The 17,241-nt window shown below is 41.3% G+C and overlaps 1 protein-coding gene and 1 pseudogene across 1 annotated transcript; one reads left to right on the top strand and one right to left on the bottom strand.

Annotated features, from left to right (window-relative positions):
• Positions 1-1,249: 1,249 nt before the first annotated feature.
• Positions 1,250-1,731, bottom strand: LOC114104576 (large ribosomal subunit protein eL32-like; annotated as a pseudogene).
• Positions 1,732-2,802: 1,071 nt separating this feature from the next.
• Positions 2,803-16,870, top strand: LOC114104577 (intelectin-1a-like). The gene is made up of 7 exons (XM_071618786.1): positions 2,803-2,860; positions 4,387-4,488; positions 5,612-5,859; positions 6,188-6,346; positions 11,980-12,100; positions 13,978-14,081; positions 16,718-16,870. Exons 1-7 carry the CDS (start codon positions 2,803-2,805, stop codon positions 16,868-16,870), a joined length of 945 nt encoding a protein of 314 aa, XP_071474887.1.
• Positions 16,871-17,241: the final 371 nt, after the last annotated feature.

The raw sequence follows: 17,241 nt of genomic DNA, 5'->3' as shown, positions 1-17,241 counted from the left end.
AGAGGCCAGAGAAAGCCTTTTTATATGACTCACCAGTGTTAATCACAAACCTAGATGAATGGTTTTGGGCAATCTGGACAGATCTATTCCCCTGGCCAGGGATTCCTTCAGGAATGGGTGTGTGTTTGGGCTGAATGAATCATGTTCTCACTTTCATATGTTGAGTAGGAATGTGATGACATTTGAAGACAGGGTTTCAAAGAGGCAATTAAGATAAAATGAGGTAATTAGCATGGATTCTAATCTGATATGGCTGGTATACTTATATGAGAAAATTTGGACACAAAGAGAGACACCGGGAATGCACTGCACACAGAGATTGGACCATGTAAAGACACAGAGAGGTGGCTACTACAGCTAAGGAGAGAGGCCTCAGAAGTAATCAGACCTCAGAAGGAACTAGAGCTGGGCATGTGTACCTTTGACTTCCAGTCTCCAGTCCTGTGAGAAAATAGGCTGGCATTGTTTAGAGCACCAGTCTGAGCGTGGGTAAAGGAAGCCCCATGGAGCTAGTGCCACAGTGACCATCTCAGGCCAATGAGACATTAGGAACAGGAAGCTGGGGGACTCTGGAGAAAGCTTGCTGTCTCCTGAAAAGGAGCCACAGGAAAAGATGAGCCCTCCTCCCTCGGCTTGTAGGTAATGCCTGGAATACCAGTCGCCATCTTGAACTCAGTCGTAGGATGAAGCCTGGTGGAGAGAAGCTAATGAGTCAGTTAAGCCTGAATCCTAGCCTCATTCTAGATTTCTTTTCCTGAAGTGATATATTTACTTTTTGTTTAAGCCACTTTGAGATGGGGTTTCTATTAATCATCACTGAATGTGTCCTATATAATCTAGACCTTAATTAAACAAGTGTCAAGGGCAGTCGGATTTGGAGGAGGTGGCATGGGGAACCAATTGCAGAGGAAGTAGGAGGTACAATCAGTGAGACACAGTCACTGACTTAATGTTGGTGGTTAGAAGGGATAATGTCCCTCAGACAGGTCCACCATTTTCCTAGACTCTTTGATTCAATCAATCAGTAGTAGACTCTTCCATGATGCCAGGAGGTGATCGGGAGACCTGGACTCTGCCCCTATGCTTTCTCCATAAAGATGGAATGTGTACTAAAGATGTCAAAATATGAAAAAAATACATCTCAGAATTAATTTAAAAAGAACTAAAAGAAGTATATATTTTCTCTCTCTCTGTGTGTGCAGTTTTTCTGGGTTTATTTAAGTACAAATGAAATACACACAGGAGTCTCCTATTCATTTTCTTCATTGTGCAGCCCTGCATTGGAACTGGTGACTCCGAGGGCCAGTAGGGTTTCTTTTTTCACGATGACTCTGAGGTTCTTGGAGGAAATACTGTGAGAAATTTCAGCACAATAAGACTCGTTGCTCAGTAGCAGCATTTCCAGCTCCTTGACATTGGGGACCAGGAACTTCCAGAAGCCACTGAGTAGCATGGGCTTTTCTTTCTTGTTGCTCCCATAACCAATGTTGGGAATCAAGCTATGACCCTCGAATCTTCTCTGTACACAGTTGTGGCTATCCCTGGGTTTCTATTGGTTATACTTTTGACATATCAGCCTGACTAGAGCTGAATGAGCTTCTTGTTCCTCTTTTTGATGACCTTGGACTTCATGAGAGGTCTGAGACTCATGATAATGCTGAGCAGGAGATTGCTGGTACCACTGCAGGCAGTGCAAGGAGGGGAGAGGGGCAGAAGTGGGCATTCCTTCATGGGCACTGTTTTATTTTATTCTCTCAATATCTCTGATTATTTTGTACAAATCTGAACTTTGAACCTACAAAGATAAAAATATTAGCTTAATTAAAGAGAGGTTAACAATCTTTTCCTATGGGCTGCAAAGTTTTCAGTACTGTAATGAATTAGGGATTTGGTGTCAGTGAGGAGGAGCCAATCACTTCTATTATAAGCTGATGGGATTTGGATAACATTGGAACAGGAATGATATAGGAGCTTTGAAGCATCAAAGAGGCTTTTTACTGACTTAATCCCACATGCAGTGGTAGTAAAGTTTCAATAGTTTGTGACAAAATGAGGAAATTAAGGACAAAATAGCAAAACTTTGTATGGAATGACATTTCTTCAAGGTAAAGGCTTCTACTGATCCTGAAGTGGTACCTTCCCTATTTTGTTGTTAAAGTTTCCTTGTTCTATAAAGTGATGATGATAGTAAATATTTAATTTTAGAAAAAGGTTTTACTTATCAGGAAAGAAAGGCACAAAGAAAAACCCAAAATCATCCTCAACTCTTGATAGTCTCATTTATTTTTATTTTTTTGAAAATACACATGTCCATGAAATTTAGAAATCTAGGAACAATGCTAGTAGTTGACCTCTAATATTTGTCCTGCTAATTCCATGAATTGTCACTGTTTATCTTTCCTATCATAACCAGAGACTTCACCTCCTTAGGAATCATGCCAGGGGAAGGTGAGTCTGGAGACCTGGACTCTGCCCCTAGGCTTTCTCCATAAAGGGCTCAGCTCTCACCTCCCATTAGGAGCCTCTGCAGAGAAAGATCCAGTCTCCACTCAGCTGGCAACTTCAGCTCCTGGCCCTGTGTTGGAGAAGGGGTTTGCTTTCTGTGAGTTTAAAGAGTCTTTATTTCAGCTCAGGTCTTGTTTAGTTCCCAGAGATGTGTGGAGAGAGAGGGAGGGAGGAAGGGGGTGGGGGAAGAAGAGAGCACTTTGAGTCTTTGTAGGATTAGACACGAGTGGGGACAGGGATAAAGAAAAAAATATAATCAAGACAGTGACTTTCATCTTGGTTTTTTTTTAGACTACAATGACCCAACTCTACTTCCTTCTGTTTCTCATTGTGGCCAGCAGAGGATGCAGTGCTGGTGAGTCTCCCTATCAGGGGTCCAGTCCCCCAGCTCACCTGCACACAGCTTTCAAAGAAAACACAGTAGGCAGGGTTGCTTCCAGGAAGGGGACTCTCCTGAGCCAGAGATGATGTCTTTGAGATGCACAGAGGCCACCTTGTTGCTGATTTCTGACCTCTGGAGGGATCTGGTCTCTAGCAGTGAGAGTATTGCTAAGACATATCCTGGGTCTGGTTCTTTGTCTCTGTGTGGTCCTGAGGGGACCCTTGTAAGAAGTGTGGCCTCTCCTTGCCATTTTCCACTATGATGGCCTGCATTGACCTTGGGATTTCCATGGCAATTGTGTGACATGCTCTGTGCCCAGAGAATGTTCTCTTCATACTCCTCTCTATAATAAGAAGAGCAATGGCATTTTACAATCTGTATTTTTAAAATTAATTAATTTATCTATCTTTTAAAGATAAACACCTGTTTCTTTCCAGAGTACTGGGGATTGAGCCCAGGGGAACTCTACCACTGAGCCACATCACCAGCGAGTTTAATTATTTTTTATTTTGAGATAGGGTCTCACTAAGTCACCTAAGCTGGCCTTGAATTTGTGATCCTCCTGCCTCAGCATCCTAAGTCACTGGGATCACAGGTGTTTACCACCGTTCCTGGCTGAGAAAAGCATATTTTCTCACTTGATCTTTACAAAAATACTAGTAATTAGCTTCATCTTAGGCAGAAGGAAACTGAGGCTCAGGTGTGGCAAGTAGAACCCAAGGACTCTCCCCTGGAAGCCTGAGCTACTTAGGCCTGAATCCCTCTGACTTGAAAGCTTGTGATGCTTCCAGCCCTCCAGACTTTTAGACTGGTTTGCAGAGTTGACGCTCGTGTACAAGGTTCTTCATTCTGTGCCCCTGCTGGTCTCCTGGCTAGAGTCTCAGCTCTGCCAACCTCACCCTCTGCCTCAACCCCCTTAAGCTACCTGTATTTCCTCCTCAAGCCGGGCTTTGCTTCATTCTTTTCTCCAGGTCTTTGGACATGTTTTTCTCCTGCCTTGAATTCTCTTTTCTTTCTTCCAACTGATGAATCATGTCTATTCTCTCAGAGTACACTGTAGTGTCACCAGAACTAGAAAGCCTCTGTCACTAAGTCATCCTACCCCAGACCACCCCCTGGCTCCCTTCAGACTTCTCTATTCTCATCTCAGAGCCTTTCTCTTGTTCTCCTGAGCTTATCCTTCATTCCTTTTAATAGAATTTTCTGTTGGTTTTGGCAACTCCCTCTAGAGGTAAGTTCCTGGGGATGTTGAATTTCTTTGAATGCCCGGTGCCCAGGGCAGGGCGTGGCCCAGCACGAGGTCGTGTGGAGGGAGAGAGGTAAACCTGTGCTGGATGCTGGCTCAGATGGGCTGGTGGATGATGCTGGATAGCTCAGGGTCTTCAACCCAGGCAGCGAAGCTCTGCCACAGAGGTGGAGTGAGTTGGGGAATAGTGGTAAGGGAAGGCTGGGTTTTGTGTCAAAGCAGCAAAGAGAATGAAACTCTGCATATTCTCTAGCTGTGAGCAATGTTGTTTCCGAGGAATGGACCTGGTCATCATTGTATGCATCTCTGCCTAGAAGCTGCAAAGAAATCAAAGAGAAATGCTTTAATGCACATGGTAAGTATGGAGCCCTATCAGGATTTTGTCCTCTGGGAAGTTTTTTATTTATATATTTATTTGGTCTATTTGTTTGGTTTTAGCTTATTGAAAAAAAAAAATTGGTACTGGGGATTGAACCTGGGCACTTTACCATTGAGCTACATCCCAAGGCCTGCCCTTGACCATTGGCCTACTTTTTTGAGACAAGGTCTCTCTAAGTTTCTGAGGCTGATCTCAAACTTGTGATCCTTCTGCCTCAGCCTCCTGAGTTATTGGGATTACAGGAATGTGTCACTGCACCAAGCTGGATATTTTTGTGACAAAATGTATATATTATATATTGGATGAGCTTTGTCATTTTAAGCAGTTTTAAGTGTACATTTTAGTGGCAGGAATTACTTTTGTCAATGCTATGCACTCATCACCACCATCCGCCTGAAGAAAATTTTCATTACCTCAAACAGATACTCTATCTATTAAGTAATAAATCTGTATTTTGCCTTTACCTAGAACCAGGTAACTGCTGTTGTATTCTCTATCTCTGTGAATTTGCCTATTCTAGTTACCTCATATGAGTAGAATCATAAGGTAGCTGGCTTATTTTACATCTGGTCTATCTCAATTAGCATAATGTTTTCAAGGTTTATACTTGTAGCATGAATAATTACTTCATTTTATCAATTGTTTATAGATACATGTCAATATATGCACAATATAGATTGTATATGATGTGCGTGTATATACACCCAATATTTTATTTATCTGTGGAATACTTGGGTTGTTTCTATGAGTCTTGTGACTAATGTACAATAAATATTAGTGTACAAATACGTGTTGTGAGACAAATTTTTAATTCCTTTGGGCATGTACTAGAAGTGGAATTGCTGAGTCATATGAAAATTCTGTGCTTAATTCTGAGAGGAACGTTGCTGAGAGCTTGGATAATTCTGTGTTCTGCCTCAGTCAGTAGGTTGTGTTATTCAAACCTGGGGGTGTTCCACTACACCAAGGGATGCATAGTGACAGGACTCAGGAGAGGAGCCCTTAGGCCATGTTTCTAGTTCCCAGAGCTGTCCTGGTCATGGCACTGAGATGGTATGAGCTCACAGACAGGGAGGCTCAGGGCTGGTTCTCTCCACAGATGGCCTGTATCTCCTCCGGGCCAAGAATGGTGCCATCTACCAGACCTTCTGTGACATGACCTCTGCGGGTGGTGGCTGGACCCTGGTGGCCAGTGTGCACGAGAACAACATGGCTGGGAAGTGCACGGTGGGCGATCAGTGGTCCAGCCAGCAGGGCAACAGAGCAGACTACCCAGAGGGGGACGGCAACTGGGCCAATTACAACACCTTCGGGTCTGCAGAGGCGGCCACCAGTGACGACTACAAGGTGGGTGCCACTGGGAAAGGGTGAGGACCTGAGTGTGGCTGGGCCACAGCATGCAGGAGGGAAGTTGGGAGGGGGGCTGCGGACATGGGGCTGGAGCAGAAGAGAGAAATAGTCACATGCCTCACATCCTAGCTTCCTCCCACAGGGCCATTAGGCAGCAGGGTGGTGGTGGGGGCATGATCTGCTGGAGGTGGGTGTGTGTGAGCATGGCTGGCCATCTGTCCCCCTGGAGCCCAGAGCTGTCAGCTTAGCTGAGGGAGCCCATGTGTGTCTTTTGCCCCTGTGGGACCTTCTGAGATGGTCAGTGTCAGTGTTGGTTGCTTTCCAGAACCCTGGCTACTATGACATCCAGGCTGCGGACCTGGGCATCTGGCATGTGCCCAACAAGAGTCCCATGGAGAACTGGCGGAACAGCTCTCTGCTGAGGTACCGCACCACGACTGGCTTCTTCCAGCATCTGGAACATAATCTGTTTGGCCTCTACCAGGTACACAGACAGGGCTGTTGGCTGGGGAGCACTTAAGTGTTCATGATGGGGGGACAAATCAGCTCTCTGGAGCCATGTCCTGATTGAGTGGCTGGAAAAATCAAAATTGTCACATTGCTCACGACTAAAACACTCAGGGGTCACTCCAGGGGAACTGGGCTAACTGGGCTACACGAAATAACCACACAAGAGACAGAAATACCTTTTTCTTTGGGGGTGCTATTACAGCTCCTCTGACCTTAAGGGTCCACAGAAAGAGAGAGTGAGGGAGCACATGCTGACCCCTTTTATTGAGGAGAAACCATTCAAATGAGGCAAGGGGTCAGGTTTCAGGGGGCTGAGTGTAACTTCACGATGTCTGACATCTAGCAAGGCCACATCCAAGGGCAGAGTAAGTGAAGGGGACACACAAAGGGAGTTCCCATGGAACATTCTACCCCATGGGACTGCAGGAAGGCACGCCTATGCATGAAGACACATTTGGTTGCATTATTTCTACCCTCAAGATTGGGGCTACCGTCTTCAGTTACTTAAAAGTGGCCAGACCACTGGAAGTGACCGACAATGCCTCAACCAATCAAGAGAGGAAAAACACTGGTCACATGACATGGCAGCCTCCCACATATTCCCCCTTTCTTAATATAAAAAAGTAACTGGGGAATTCTATCTTTCATCACTGGATTCTTGGTTCGAGGTCATCATGATCTGCTATTGAAACACAAAAGGAATTAGTAGAAAACATATCATTTTAATAACACAATCAACTTGGAAGATCCAGGTTATTATTATTACTTCACCAAACACTCATCAGAAGATTCTTAATTTTTTCCCAATTTTATTGGGAGGCATTGCATTTAGCCATAGTAACATAAACACTTTCATTGGCATTTAAGCCTCTCCATAAACCATAGAGCAGAGGACTCATTCACATTATTTATTACATTGTCTGTTAGAGCATTATAATCCAGTTCTCATCCTTCTATCAGCACTTATCTATGAAGGATCTTGAAGTAATTTAAGTCAAACATTAAGAAAATCCATACATTGTAAGTTTTAAGATATAGCCAAAAAGACTGTAATTGAAAAAGCAAGGAATAATATTTAAAGTAGTCACTTCAGGGATCATGAGACCAGCAGCTTGCCTAGGTCTGGTTAATTGGCATGCACCTGTTTCAAAGCCTGAACATTAACTTCAGCATATTATAGCTCTGAAATATTAGCTGTCAATAACTAATGATATAATTAGTTGTATTTTTATAAGCTACAGGATATTTATTATCCTTTCTCTTAATTGTCACATTTGAGGAATTAATTAGGTCTGTCAGTAATGTAAATACTCTTGAAAAAGTCTATTTTAATAATCTTTCTGACAATTGTCCAGATATAGTCTTAATCACTAAAGACCAGCATAATTGGCTGGTTTAGGTTTCTCATACATTGTCTTTTTCTCAAAAGATACTCCTAGTAAGCCTGTTTCCCACAGGATCAACATATAACTGACCATTACAGTCAGTACAATTAATCTAGTTTCATGGGTGGACTTTCTGTAATGTACATTAAAGGTGGACCTGGGAAATGGGTCCATACAAGTCTTTTCATAATTTTTACTTACCTGACAACTTGTGAAGCTACATGGCTATAAACTCTGTAGCTGGAAATTTACCTTCTTGTTCTAGATTTCTCAGTCATTATCATGATAACTGGTTTAAATTCTCCTTTGAAATCTGATTTAATTTACTGAATCGTGTTCTATAACATTAAGACTCTCAATATTATAATTTAAGAAAAAATTTTAAAATATTTTGTAAGACCTAGTGTGGGTCTCTGGGGTCCTATTTTCCCCCTTTTCTTTATTTAATAAAATTGAGTAAAGGCTTGGCATAAGCCATAGTATCATCAGTTTAAGTTATAGATAATAGTACAAGTATTTAAATGATAAGAATATTTACCTTTTATTGATTATTATATTTTTAAATATAGATTAGTTGATCTATTCTAACAATTTTAAAAGAACTCTTGATATCTTCTTGAGGTCTTAAAATATTTTAGAATATTATCCTTTAAATAGGTATCTCTTAATTGTCTTTTAAAAAGTATGATTAAGGTTATTTCCCAGTGTAGGGAGCAATATATAAACCTTACCATATTTTTTTATGGATAATAGGTCCAGTTATCAATGAGTTTTTGAAGTTTGTAACCTTTATTGTTCAAAATTAACATAAGACTTTAATTTAGAGAACCTCAGTCCTAATAAACTATTCTCGCAAATCTCATAATTATCCAACAGTGTCTTTGAATCAATCAAATTTAGTCTCCAAGGACAATTGTCAAAATTGGGATCTAAGTCAGTAGTTTAATATATTTAGTGTTTAATTGAGGATATGAATTTATTCACCAAAATTAATCCTTGCCTTAAACAGTAAGAATCATTAGGCAATAAAGATCTTCCTTTAAGGAAATAAACTCAAGATTTTAATAAGTCTTTATCATGTCAAAACATGGACAAAATCTTAGCTCACATCAGTATAGTAAAATTAGGAAAATAGCCTGAAATATCCTTGAATTAATCAGTTAAAAATTTTATAGTTAATCTGGTACATATAAATCTCTTTGTTAATTGTTTTAACTTTCTAAATCATCTGTTTAGGTAATGATATAAAGATCTTTCTATTTAGCAATATACTTTTATCATTAAAATCTAGAATATAAAGACCTTAGTTTACCCAAAGATTATTTATTTCTTCTTTTTAGGACCTCCAATGTGTGCTTCCTCTCTGTTGAAGCATCTTTTTCTTCTAAGATTTTTCATGGTTATAATTTGGAAAAATTTCTGAAAACCTTAGAATCTAAACAAATTATTGTACTTTGATAAGAGGAAATATCAATGAAAATATAGTTAAAGTCCTTAGATGTAATTATATCTTTTTATCATCTTAAAGTTTGTACAATAACTTTGAGAATTAGAAATTATTTGAATGTTGTATTCTCTTGAAAGCAAATTTATAGGAAAATACATTTATCTCAATATCTGTAACTAAAAGACAGCATCAGATAAATGAATGTATAAAACATATAAATTATGGGTTTCCTGTTGAAGAAAAACAATTAAACAAATATATATTAACTAAACAATTAGACATATGTTAATTATTGTATGGATTAACAACTATAGATTATCGAAATACCTAGAATATATATATATAGAATAAGGGCATATCATAATTGTATTAACTTTATATAACCATGAGGTTCTTAGATATTTGGATCCATTTCAATTTATTTATAACTAGGAGTGCACTCTTATATGTGATGTCAAGTGATGCAGCTGAAATAAGATCCTTGTGTATACATTTATTTCTTTCTTATAATTATATACTCAGGAATGAGAATAAGGATTTTTTGTTCATCACAGGAATATTGCCAGCTTTTGTTCCTATGGCAAGCAAATACATCCCCATAACCTCCAAACTTAAAAGCAAAATATAAAGAAGCATGTTTAGTATGTCTCATCAATAGAACATTATTTAGTAACACAACTATAGAGAAAAGTTGGGTTATTTAACTCAAAACTAACTTAAATTTAGGGCTACAATGTATAAACCTGTGGAATTAGATTTTGCCTGAAAAAGGATATCTTTCCATGGCATTTACAGGTGAGCATTCTTTAAAAATGCAGGCTCTGAGCAGCTCTAGTAGTAGGTCTGAAACAGGAAGTACAGGTTAGGAAGGCGGGACCAGAAGTCTTGTCTGAGTGACTGTGGAAGAACCAATGGGAATCCGGAGAAAATGCCGGAGGCGGGACCAGGAAGCCCACTCCCTGGATAGGCGTGGCGGTTACCATGGTGAAGGAAACACCATGGAATCTGCTGTCCATTGTCCACAGCAAAGGTTCCCTTAGTTTTCTTAGCCAGTTGGATTTCTTTTGGTTTTGTCTGCATTCCCCCGCCTGGTCAGGATCCTAGGGCGAGTAGCAGCTTGCTTTGTCTCTGCAACCTGCGGTAGCAGCTTGTGTCCTCCCATATTTTCTACATTTTCTTGTAGCACCTGGGTGGGTGCTTTAAAAGTGAGTTTTAGCCGCAGATGCCCATGTTACTATCAGATCATAAGGGAGTCTGTGTTTGGCATCTAGGTCAGATCATTTACGGGTTAAAAGCACTGCTGACCAGGGGTCTAGTTACAGACCCCATAGAGAGCAGCGCTAAAGTCTTTTGTCCCCAGCAGCTGCATTAACAGCCATTCTGATCCACAGAACAAGAATGTAGTAAAGAGGTTCAGCATAAACTTTCTGAGTATTCACAAAAGCAATAGAAAAATAAAATTTACTTCTCTCCAGGTAAAGAATCCTTGGATTAGGTCTCATTATAACATTTTTTTTCTTTTATTCACTTTCCAAGAACAGACTTCTAATACATAAACCCAAAAAAAATCTTTATAAAGATTCACAAAAACCATCCAAAGAAGTACATAAAGGTGCTTTTCCCATGGGAGAGGACTCAACTCAAAAACATAGCCTCTTAATCATCTTAATAACTATTTACATTTATTTAGAGTCTCTAGAATTACAAAAATCATTTTTTTTCTTTCTAAAGACAAAATATTCCCCAATATTAAAAAGTTTAAAGTCACAGACTTTCCTTCTGTCTAACTCGCTTACTTTCTACAATTCAGGCCAGAATACTCTGCAATCCTAAACAAGCTTAACTTCTGGAGAGAAATTCCAAACTCACTAAACTTCTAAAATTTATCCTGGAGCCCACCCAGGGACATCACTTGTGGTGTTGCTCATGACTGAAATACTCAGGGGTCACTCCAGGGGAACTGGGCTACAAGAAATAACCACACAAGAGACAGATAACTTTTTCTCTAGGGGTGCTGTGATGACTCCTCTGACCTTAAAGTGTCTGCAGAAAGAGAGAGAGAGAGAGAGAGAGAGAGAATGTGCTGACCCCTTTTATTGAGGAGAAACCATTCAAATGAGGCAAGGGGTCAGGTTTCAGGGGGCTGAGTGTAGCTTTATGATGTCTGCTGTCAGCAGGTTGACTGACACCTAGGACGGCCACACCCAAAGGCAGAGCAAGAGAAGGGGACACACAAATGGTGTTTCCATGGAACATTCTATCCCAAACAGGAAAAGGGGTAATACCACAAAGGAGCAGGTAAGCGTAGCTCTACCCATGGCGCTGCAGGAAGGCACGCCTACACATTTGGTTGCATTATTTCTACCCTCAAGATCAGGCTACCTCTTCAGCTACTTAAAAGTGGCCAGATCACTGGAAGTGACAGACAGTGCCTCAACCAATCAGGAGAGGAAAAACACTGGTCACATGACATGGCAGCTTCCCACACAAGGTCACTACTATTTGAGTGATATTTTAAAGAGTTCAGTACAATGTCATGTGTATCCCAGAAACTCTGAGCCAGGCAAGGAAGAGGCCTAAGGGAGAGCAGAGTGGGGAGAAAGAGGAAGAGACAGAGGACTTGGGACTCTTGGGGAGATCCTGCTATGGGGAGAAGGAGTCGTCATTATTAAGACTGGTTTCTGAGTAATGACAGTTGACTGGAGGGATCCCTTTCCTGTCCAAAATGGCGGCAATCTACTGTCCTTACAAAACTTTTCTTTTTGGTTCCTGCAGAAATACCCAGTGAAGTATGGATTAGGGAAATGTTGGAATGACAATGGCCCAGCAATACCTGTGGTCTACGACTTTGGTGATGCTCAGAAAACTGCATCTTACTACTCACCTTATGGTCAAAGTGAGTGTTTGCTCCCAAAGTCCAATCAGAAGTCCTTTCTTGAACTCCTGGTAAAAGAGGGAAAGAGGGTAAATAACAATAATAAAGAACTTCTAGACAGGGTCAGAGGTGCATACTTGTCATCCCAGCTACTCTGGAGGCTTGAGGCAGGAGGATTGCAAGTTTGAGGCCAGCCTCAGTAACTTAGCAAGACCCTGTCTCAACATAAAATATAAAATGGGTTGGGGATGTGGCTCAGTGCCAGAGCACCCATGCATTCAATCCCCAGTACCACCACCAAAAAACCAAAAGCTAGAATTCACTAATTGAGCTGTTAAAATATGTCAGACTCATTCCTAGGAATTTGATGTGATTTTGTGTTATTACATCATGAGAAAACTATGAAATTAGGATTATAATTTTCTCCATTTTATGGAGCATAAACCCAGCCTTCCTCCCTGTGCAGCCTCTTATAATAATTAAGAAAAGGCGAAGGCTAATATTTACAGGAAAGGACTAGAAAAGTGGTGAGGAATATTTATTTTTATTTATGTATTTATTTATTTTGTTCCTGGTGATAGAACCCAGGGGTGCTCAACCACTGAGCCACATCTCAGCCCTTTGTTATATTTTATTTAGAGACAGGATCTTGCTGAGTTTCTTAGGGCCTTGCTTAGCTGCTGAGCCTGGCTTTGAACTTGTTATGCTTCTGCATTAGCCTCCCATGACACTGAGATTACAGACATGCTACCACATCTGGCCAATATTTATTTTTGTTTTGGTGGGTAGCTATTAATTTTCTTTAAAAAGATCTTTTTCAGTACAATGAAACCATAGAAATGAAGTTTTGGACCAGAAAAATCAAGAGCCATGTGTTTTTGGTATTTGAAGGAAAGCAAGTGATGCTGGGAAAACATCCCATGGTCACTGGCTGAGAGGGGTGTAAACAGCAACAGGTAGCTGCATCGGACATTGCTTACCCTGCTCATCTTTACATAGGGATTTTTCTATTTTTTTTTTTTATTTGGTGGTATTGGGAATTGAGCCCGAGGGTACTCTACCACTGATCTACATCCCTAGCCCCTTTTTAAATTTTGTTTTAGGGTCTCACTAAGTGGCTGAGACTGGGTTAGAACTTGCAACTCTCCTGCCTCAGCCTCCTGAGTCACTGGCATTACAGGTCGCACTACTGTGGTGGGCCTAGTGAGCTTTCTGTCCAGTCTAATGTCTCCTGCAATCTTTAAGAAAACAAGTCTTCTGTGAGTTCCAGCCTCTTACTTCAGATGAGAGAGCTACCCTCAAGGCCAAGTTCCGGTCTGGGATTCACCAACCACTGGCCACATGGTGTGGAGCTCCATCCCTATGGCTTGGATATTCGGCTGTAGGCTAAAGTCTTGGCTTAGGGCATCTTGTTCTGGTTAAAAAAGAAAATGCTTCTAGTTATTATTATTATTATTATTAGATACTGGGAATTGAACCCAGGAGCACTGTACTACTGACCTACTGCACCAGTATTTGTTGTTTTTTTAAATTAATTACCCCCCTTTTTTTGGATGGGCCTTTATTTATTTATTTGTTATTGATTTATTTACTTATATGCAGTGCCGCTAAGAATTGAACCCAGTGCCTCACATGCTAGGCAAGCACTCTATCACTGTGCTGCAACCCCAGCCCCCTGCCCCAGTCTTTTTTTTTTTTTTTAATTTTGAGTCAGGATCTCTCTGATTTAGAGTCAGGACCCTCTACTGAGGGTCTCAATAAATTGCTGAAGCTGGTCTTGAACTTGTGATCCTTCTTCCTCAGCCTCCTGAGTCACTGGGATTATAGGTGTGTGCCTCTGGTGTCCTGCTCTAGTCACTCTTTTAATACTTGGCTCTTGTTTGCATCTTCTTTTTCAGTGGAATTTGTTGCAGGGTTTGTCCAGTTCCGGGTGTTTAATAATGAGAGAGCAGCCAACGCTCTGTGTGCTGGGGTGAGAATCACTGGCTGCAACACGGAGCACGTGAGTTTCTGGGAGACAGCAGCAGGCACGCATGCGTGCGTGTGCGTATGTGTGTGCACTTGTGTGTGTGTGTGCCTGTGTCATTGTGCATCAAACTTGCTCTCTTCCCCCCTTATTCTCTTTACTCCCCTTTCCCATTTTTATTGGTATATTATACATACTAGTGGCCTTGTTGCTACATATTCCTACATGCACATGACATAATTTGATCACTTTCATTTTATAGTACCTCTTTCCCTCCCCTCCTCCATTCCTGGTCCTCTTCCTCTACTCTACTTGTCTCCCTTCTTTCCCACTTTATCCTCTTAGCTTCTTTCCCACTTTATCCTCTTAGCTTCTACATATCTCATTACTCTCTTGATGGTGTCATATGAACAGAATTTGAATGGAGTCCATTTTATCAATATTTTAATTTATGGGGAGTATTCTTGTGCCTGTTTTCTTCCTTCATTTCTTTCTTTATTTTCTTTTTTATTTTATACTGGGGATTGAATCCAGGGGTGCTCTATCACTGAGCTACATCCCCTTTTAACTTTTTGTTTTGAGACAGGGTCTTTCTAAGTTGCTGAGGCTGGCCTCAAACTTGCCCTCCTCGTGTCTCAGCCTCCTGAGTCACTGGAATTATATGCATGTGCCACCATGCCCACTCAGCTTGTGTTTTCTTTAAGAAGTACTTCCTGTATTGAGGTCATAAGGCTACTGCAAATATAACATTAATAAAATTGGGAAAATGTTAATATTAGCATCTAGAATACTCATATTTATGTGAGCATGTGTTTGTGTATGAGAATGTGACTTCCTTTCTCCTTGCTGAGGCTCAGGGACCAGGACTGTGGGACCTCCTGTCCAGGCACAGACATCCTGTACTGTTTAGGACCAAAATCAAAGGTTGAAGTTTCCAATGCACCATTGTTGTATTCTCAGTCTTTGGGATTAAACATTCTATTATCTAGAGTTAGGGTGAGGATTATGTTCAGGAACAACCCATGAAAGCCTTTTGAAGCTGAGAGTGCTTGAGAAACATGAGGTGTTGTTACTCTCCACCTGAGCTTTAGCTGTCATAGTCAACCTTGGCCTTCCCACCCCATCATGGGATTGCATGATGGACCATGTGTTGAGATGTTACCAGGAAAGTCCTGGACATATTCTGCTAAGAACCTCACTCAGGCCATCCCAGCTCCCTACCACAGGTACTATCTCTGGCCAGAGGTCACCACGGGGACTGATTGCCAGAGCAGGACAAGGCAGCTTCACCATCAAGGAGGACCCTGGGGTTATGATGGGGAATTTTCAGTACGGAAACACTAAAGGAACAGGTCCGTTGTGACTACCTGGATCCCCCGGCACCTCGAAGCCATGGCTTCAGTCATGTGTAATGTAGTGTGCATATGTGCCAGCACACAACTGCTCTTACCTGCCCTGGGCACCTACACTGTACTAGAAGAGGAGACACAACGGTGATATATTCCTTGCTCTCATCCAACAGAGCAGACTTTCACATAAAGGTTAAATTACTATCTGATGAACCCAAGGTCATAATAGAAATATAAACCAGGGGGTGGAAATGTAGATCAGTGGTTGAATGCTTACCCAGCTTTTGTGAGGTCCTTGGTTCATCCCTCAGCAACAAAAATAAGAGAAAACAAAACAAAACAACACGACAACAACAACAACAAATAACTAGTGACTATAAGAACAGCTAACTCCGATGAGGTGTCAAGGAAGTGATTGTAGGAAAGGGAACTTCTGTGCTGAGTCTTGAGAGCTGGAGAGATAGAACTTTATGAGTTCTCAATGCACTTTAGGAAATGAATAATGTGTTCAGAATCATCAGTGTTTCAGAAGGCATGTGGCATTGAGGGGGCAGCAAGCTGTTTTGCAGTTTTGGTGCATGCGATGTATGTGGGGTAGCAACAGGAACTGGATTATAAGAGACTTCACATCACACCAATGATTTTGAACTTTATTCTATAGGTGATGGGAGTCAATAAAGCACTTGAAAGGGAAGATTGACTTGATCCTCTTTGTGATGATCATGTTGGTAGCACAGTGGTGACAGATTCTAGTGGGGCAAGATTAAAGACCAGGAGACCAATATTGAGGTGGTTCCCCATAGTCTAGATGAAGGCCTGAAACAGGGTATTGCCAAAAGGTATGAAAAGGGGGTACTGTGAATTCCAGAGATTCTAAATTTATGTCCAGTTGAACACAGATGATGGAGAGGCAACAAGTCTAAAATAAACTCATGGTTTTCATTGGGGTAAGGGAATATCTTTTATTACATCAGGGTGTCTGGATGATGAGCAGGTTTGGGGTCAACTAAGGACATATGCTGCTGCATAACAATGTTTTGATCAATGACATACTGCAAATATGATAAAGGTCCCAAGAGATAATACTGCTTTGTGACATCATGGTCATCTTAGTTTGTGTAAACACACTATCATGTTCACACAGTGTCAAAATTGCCCAATGATGCATTTCTCAGTAAGTGTCCCCATATTAAATGATGTCTGGATGTACTTAACTGTGTTTTGGTTGGGGGGGAGCTTGAAGTGCCTTCAGAGAGGTCATTAAGGTCTTTGGGCTCACCAGCAGACCTCTCATCACCACCTCCTCCTCTCCTTGTTTCCTAGCACTGCATTGGTGGAGGAGGATTCTTCCCAGAGGGTAATCCCATCCAGTGTGGAGACTTCTCTGCTTTTGACTGGAATGGATATGGAACTCATGTTGGTTACAGCAGCAGCCGGGAGATAACAGAGGCAGCTGTACTTCTCTTCTATCGTTGAGAACTTCATTCTACAGGACCCAGAGCTCTTCTCCCAGGGATGTGGTCCCAAGAATAGAAAACCATTTGCTTAGGAACTAGAATGTTAGTTGCACAGGAAAAAAGAATAAATCATATAATAAATCATATTATTTTAGGAATTGGTGTTTTTGTTAGTCCGCTTCGCATCACTGTGGCAAGAATAATTTAGAGGAGGGAAAGTTTGTTGTGGCTCATGGTTTCAGAGATCCAGTCCATGGTGGATCAAGTCTGTTGCTCTGGGCACAAGTGAGGCAGAACATCACAGTGGAAGGGTGTGGTGGCTACTCCATGCATGACAGTCAGGGTGGGGGCGGGGAGGAAGCGAGAGAGATAAATAATATAGTGGGAAGA

This window comes from Marmota flaviventris, chromosome 10, assembly GCF_047511675.1.
Source record: "Marmota flaviventris isolate mMarFla1 chromosome 10, mMarFla1.hap1, whole genome shotgun sequence".
In the NCBI taxonomy this organism is placed as follows: Eukaryota; Metazoa; Chordata; class Mammalia; order Rodentia; family Sciuridae; genus Marmota; species Marmota flaviventris.
The sequence above is the reverse complement of the archived record's forward strand: the minus strand, read 5'-3'. Positions and strand labels throughout refer to the sequence as shown.

Excerpts from the sequence above, each read along its gene's own strand:
- LOC114104577 (XM_071618786.1), top strand. The coding sequence starts at position 2,803 with ATGACCCAACTCTACTTCCTTCTGTTTCTCATTGTGGCCAGCAGAGGA. Across the intron at positions 2,861-4,386 it reads CAGCAGAGGATGCAGTGCTG|CTGTGAGCAATGTTGTTTCC; the intron begins GTGAGTCTCCCT and ends CATATTCTCTAG. Across the intron at positions 14,082-16,717 it reads CTGGCTGCAACACGGAGCAC|CACTGCATTGGTGGAGGAGG; the intron begins GTGAGTTTCTGG and ends CTTGTTTCCTAG.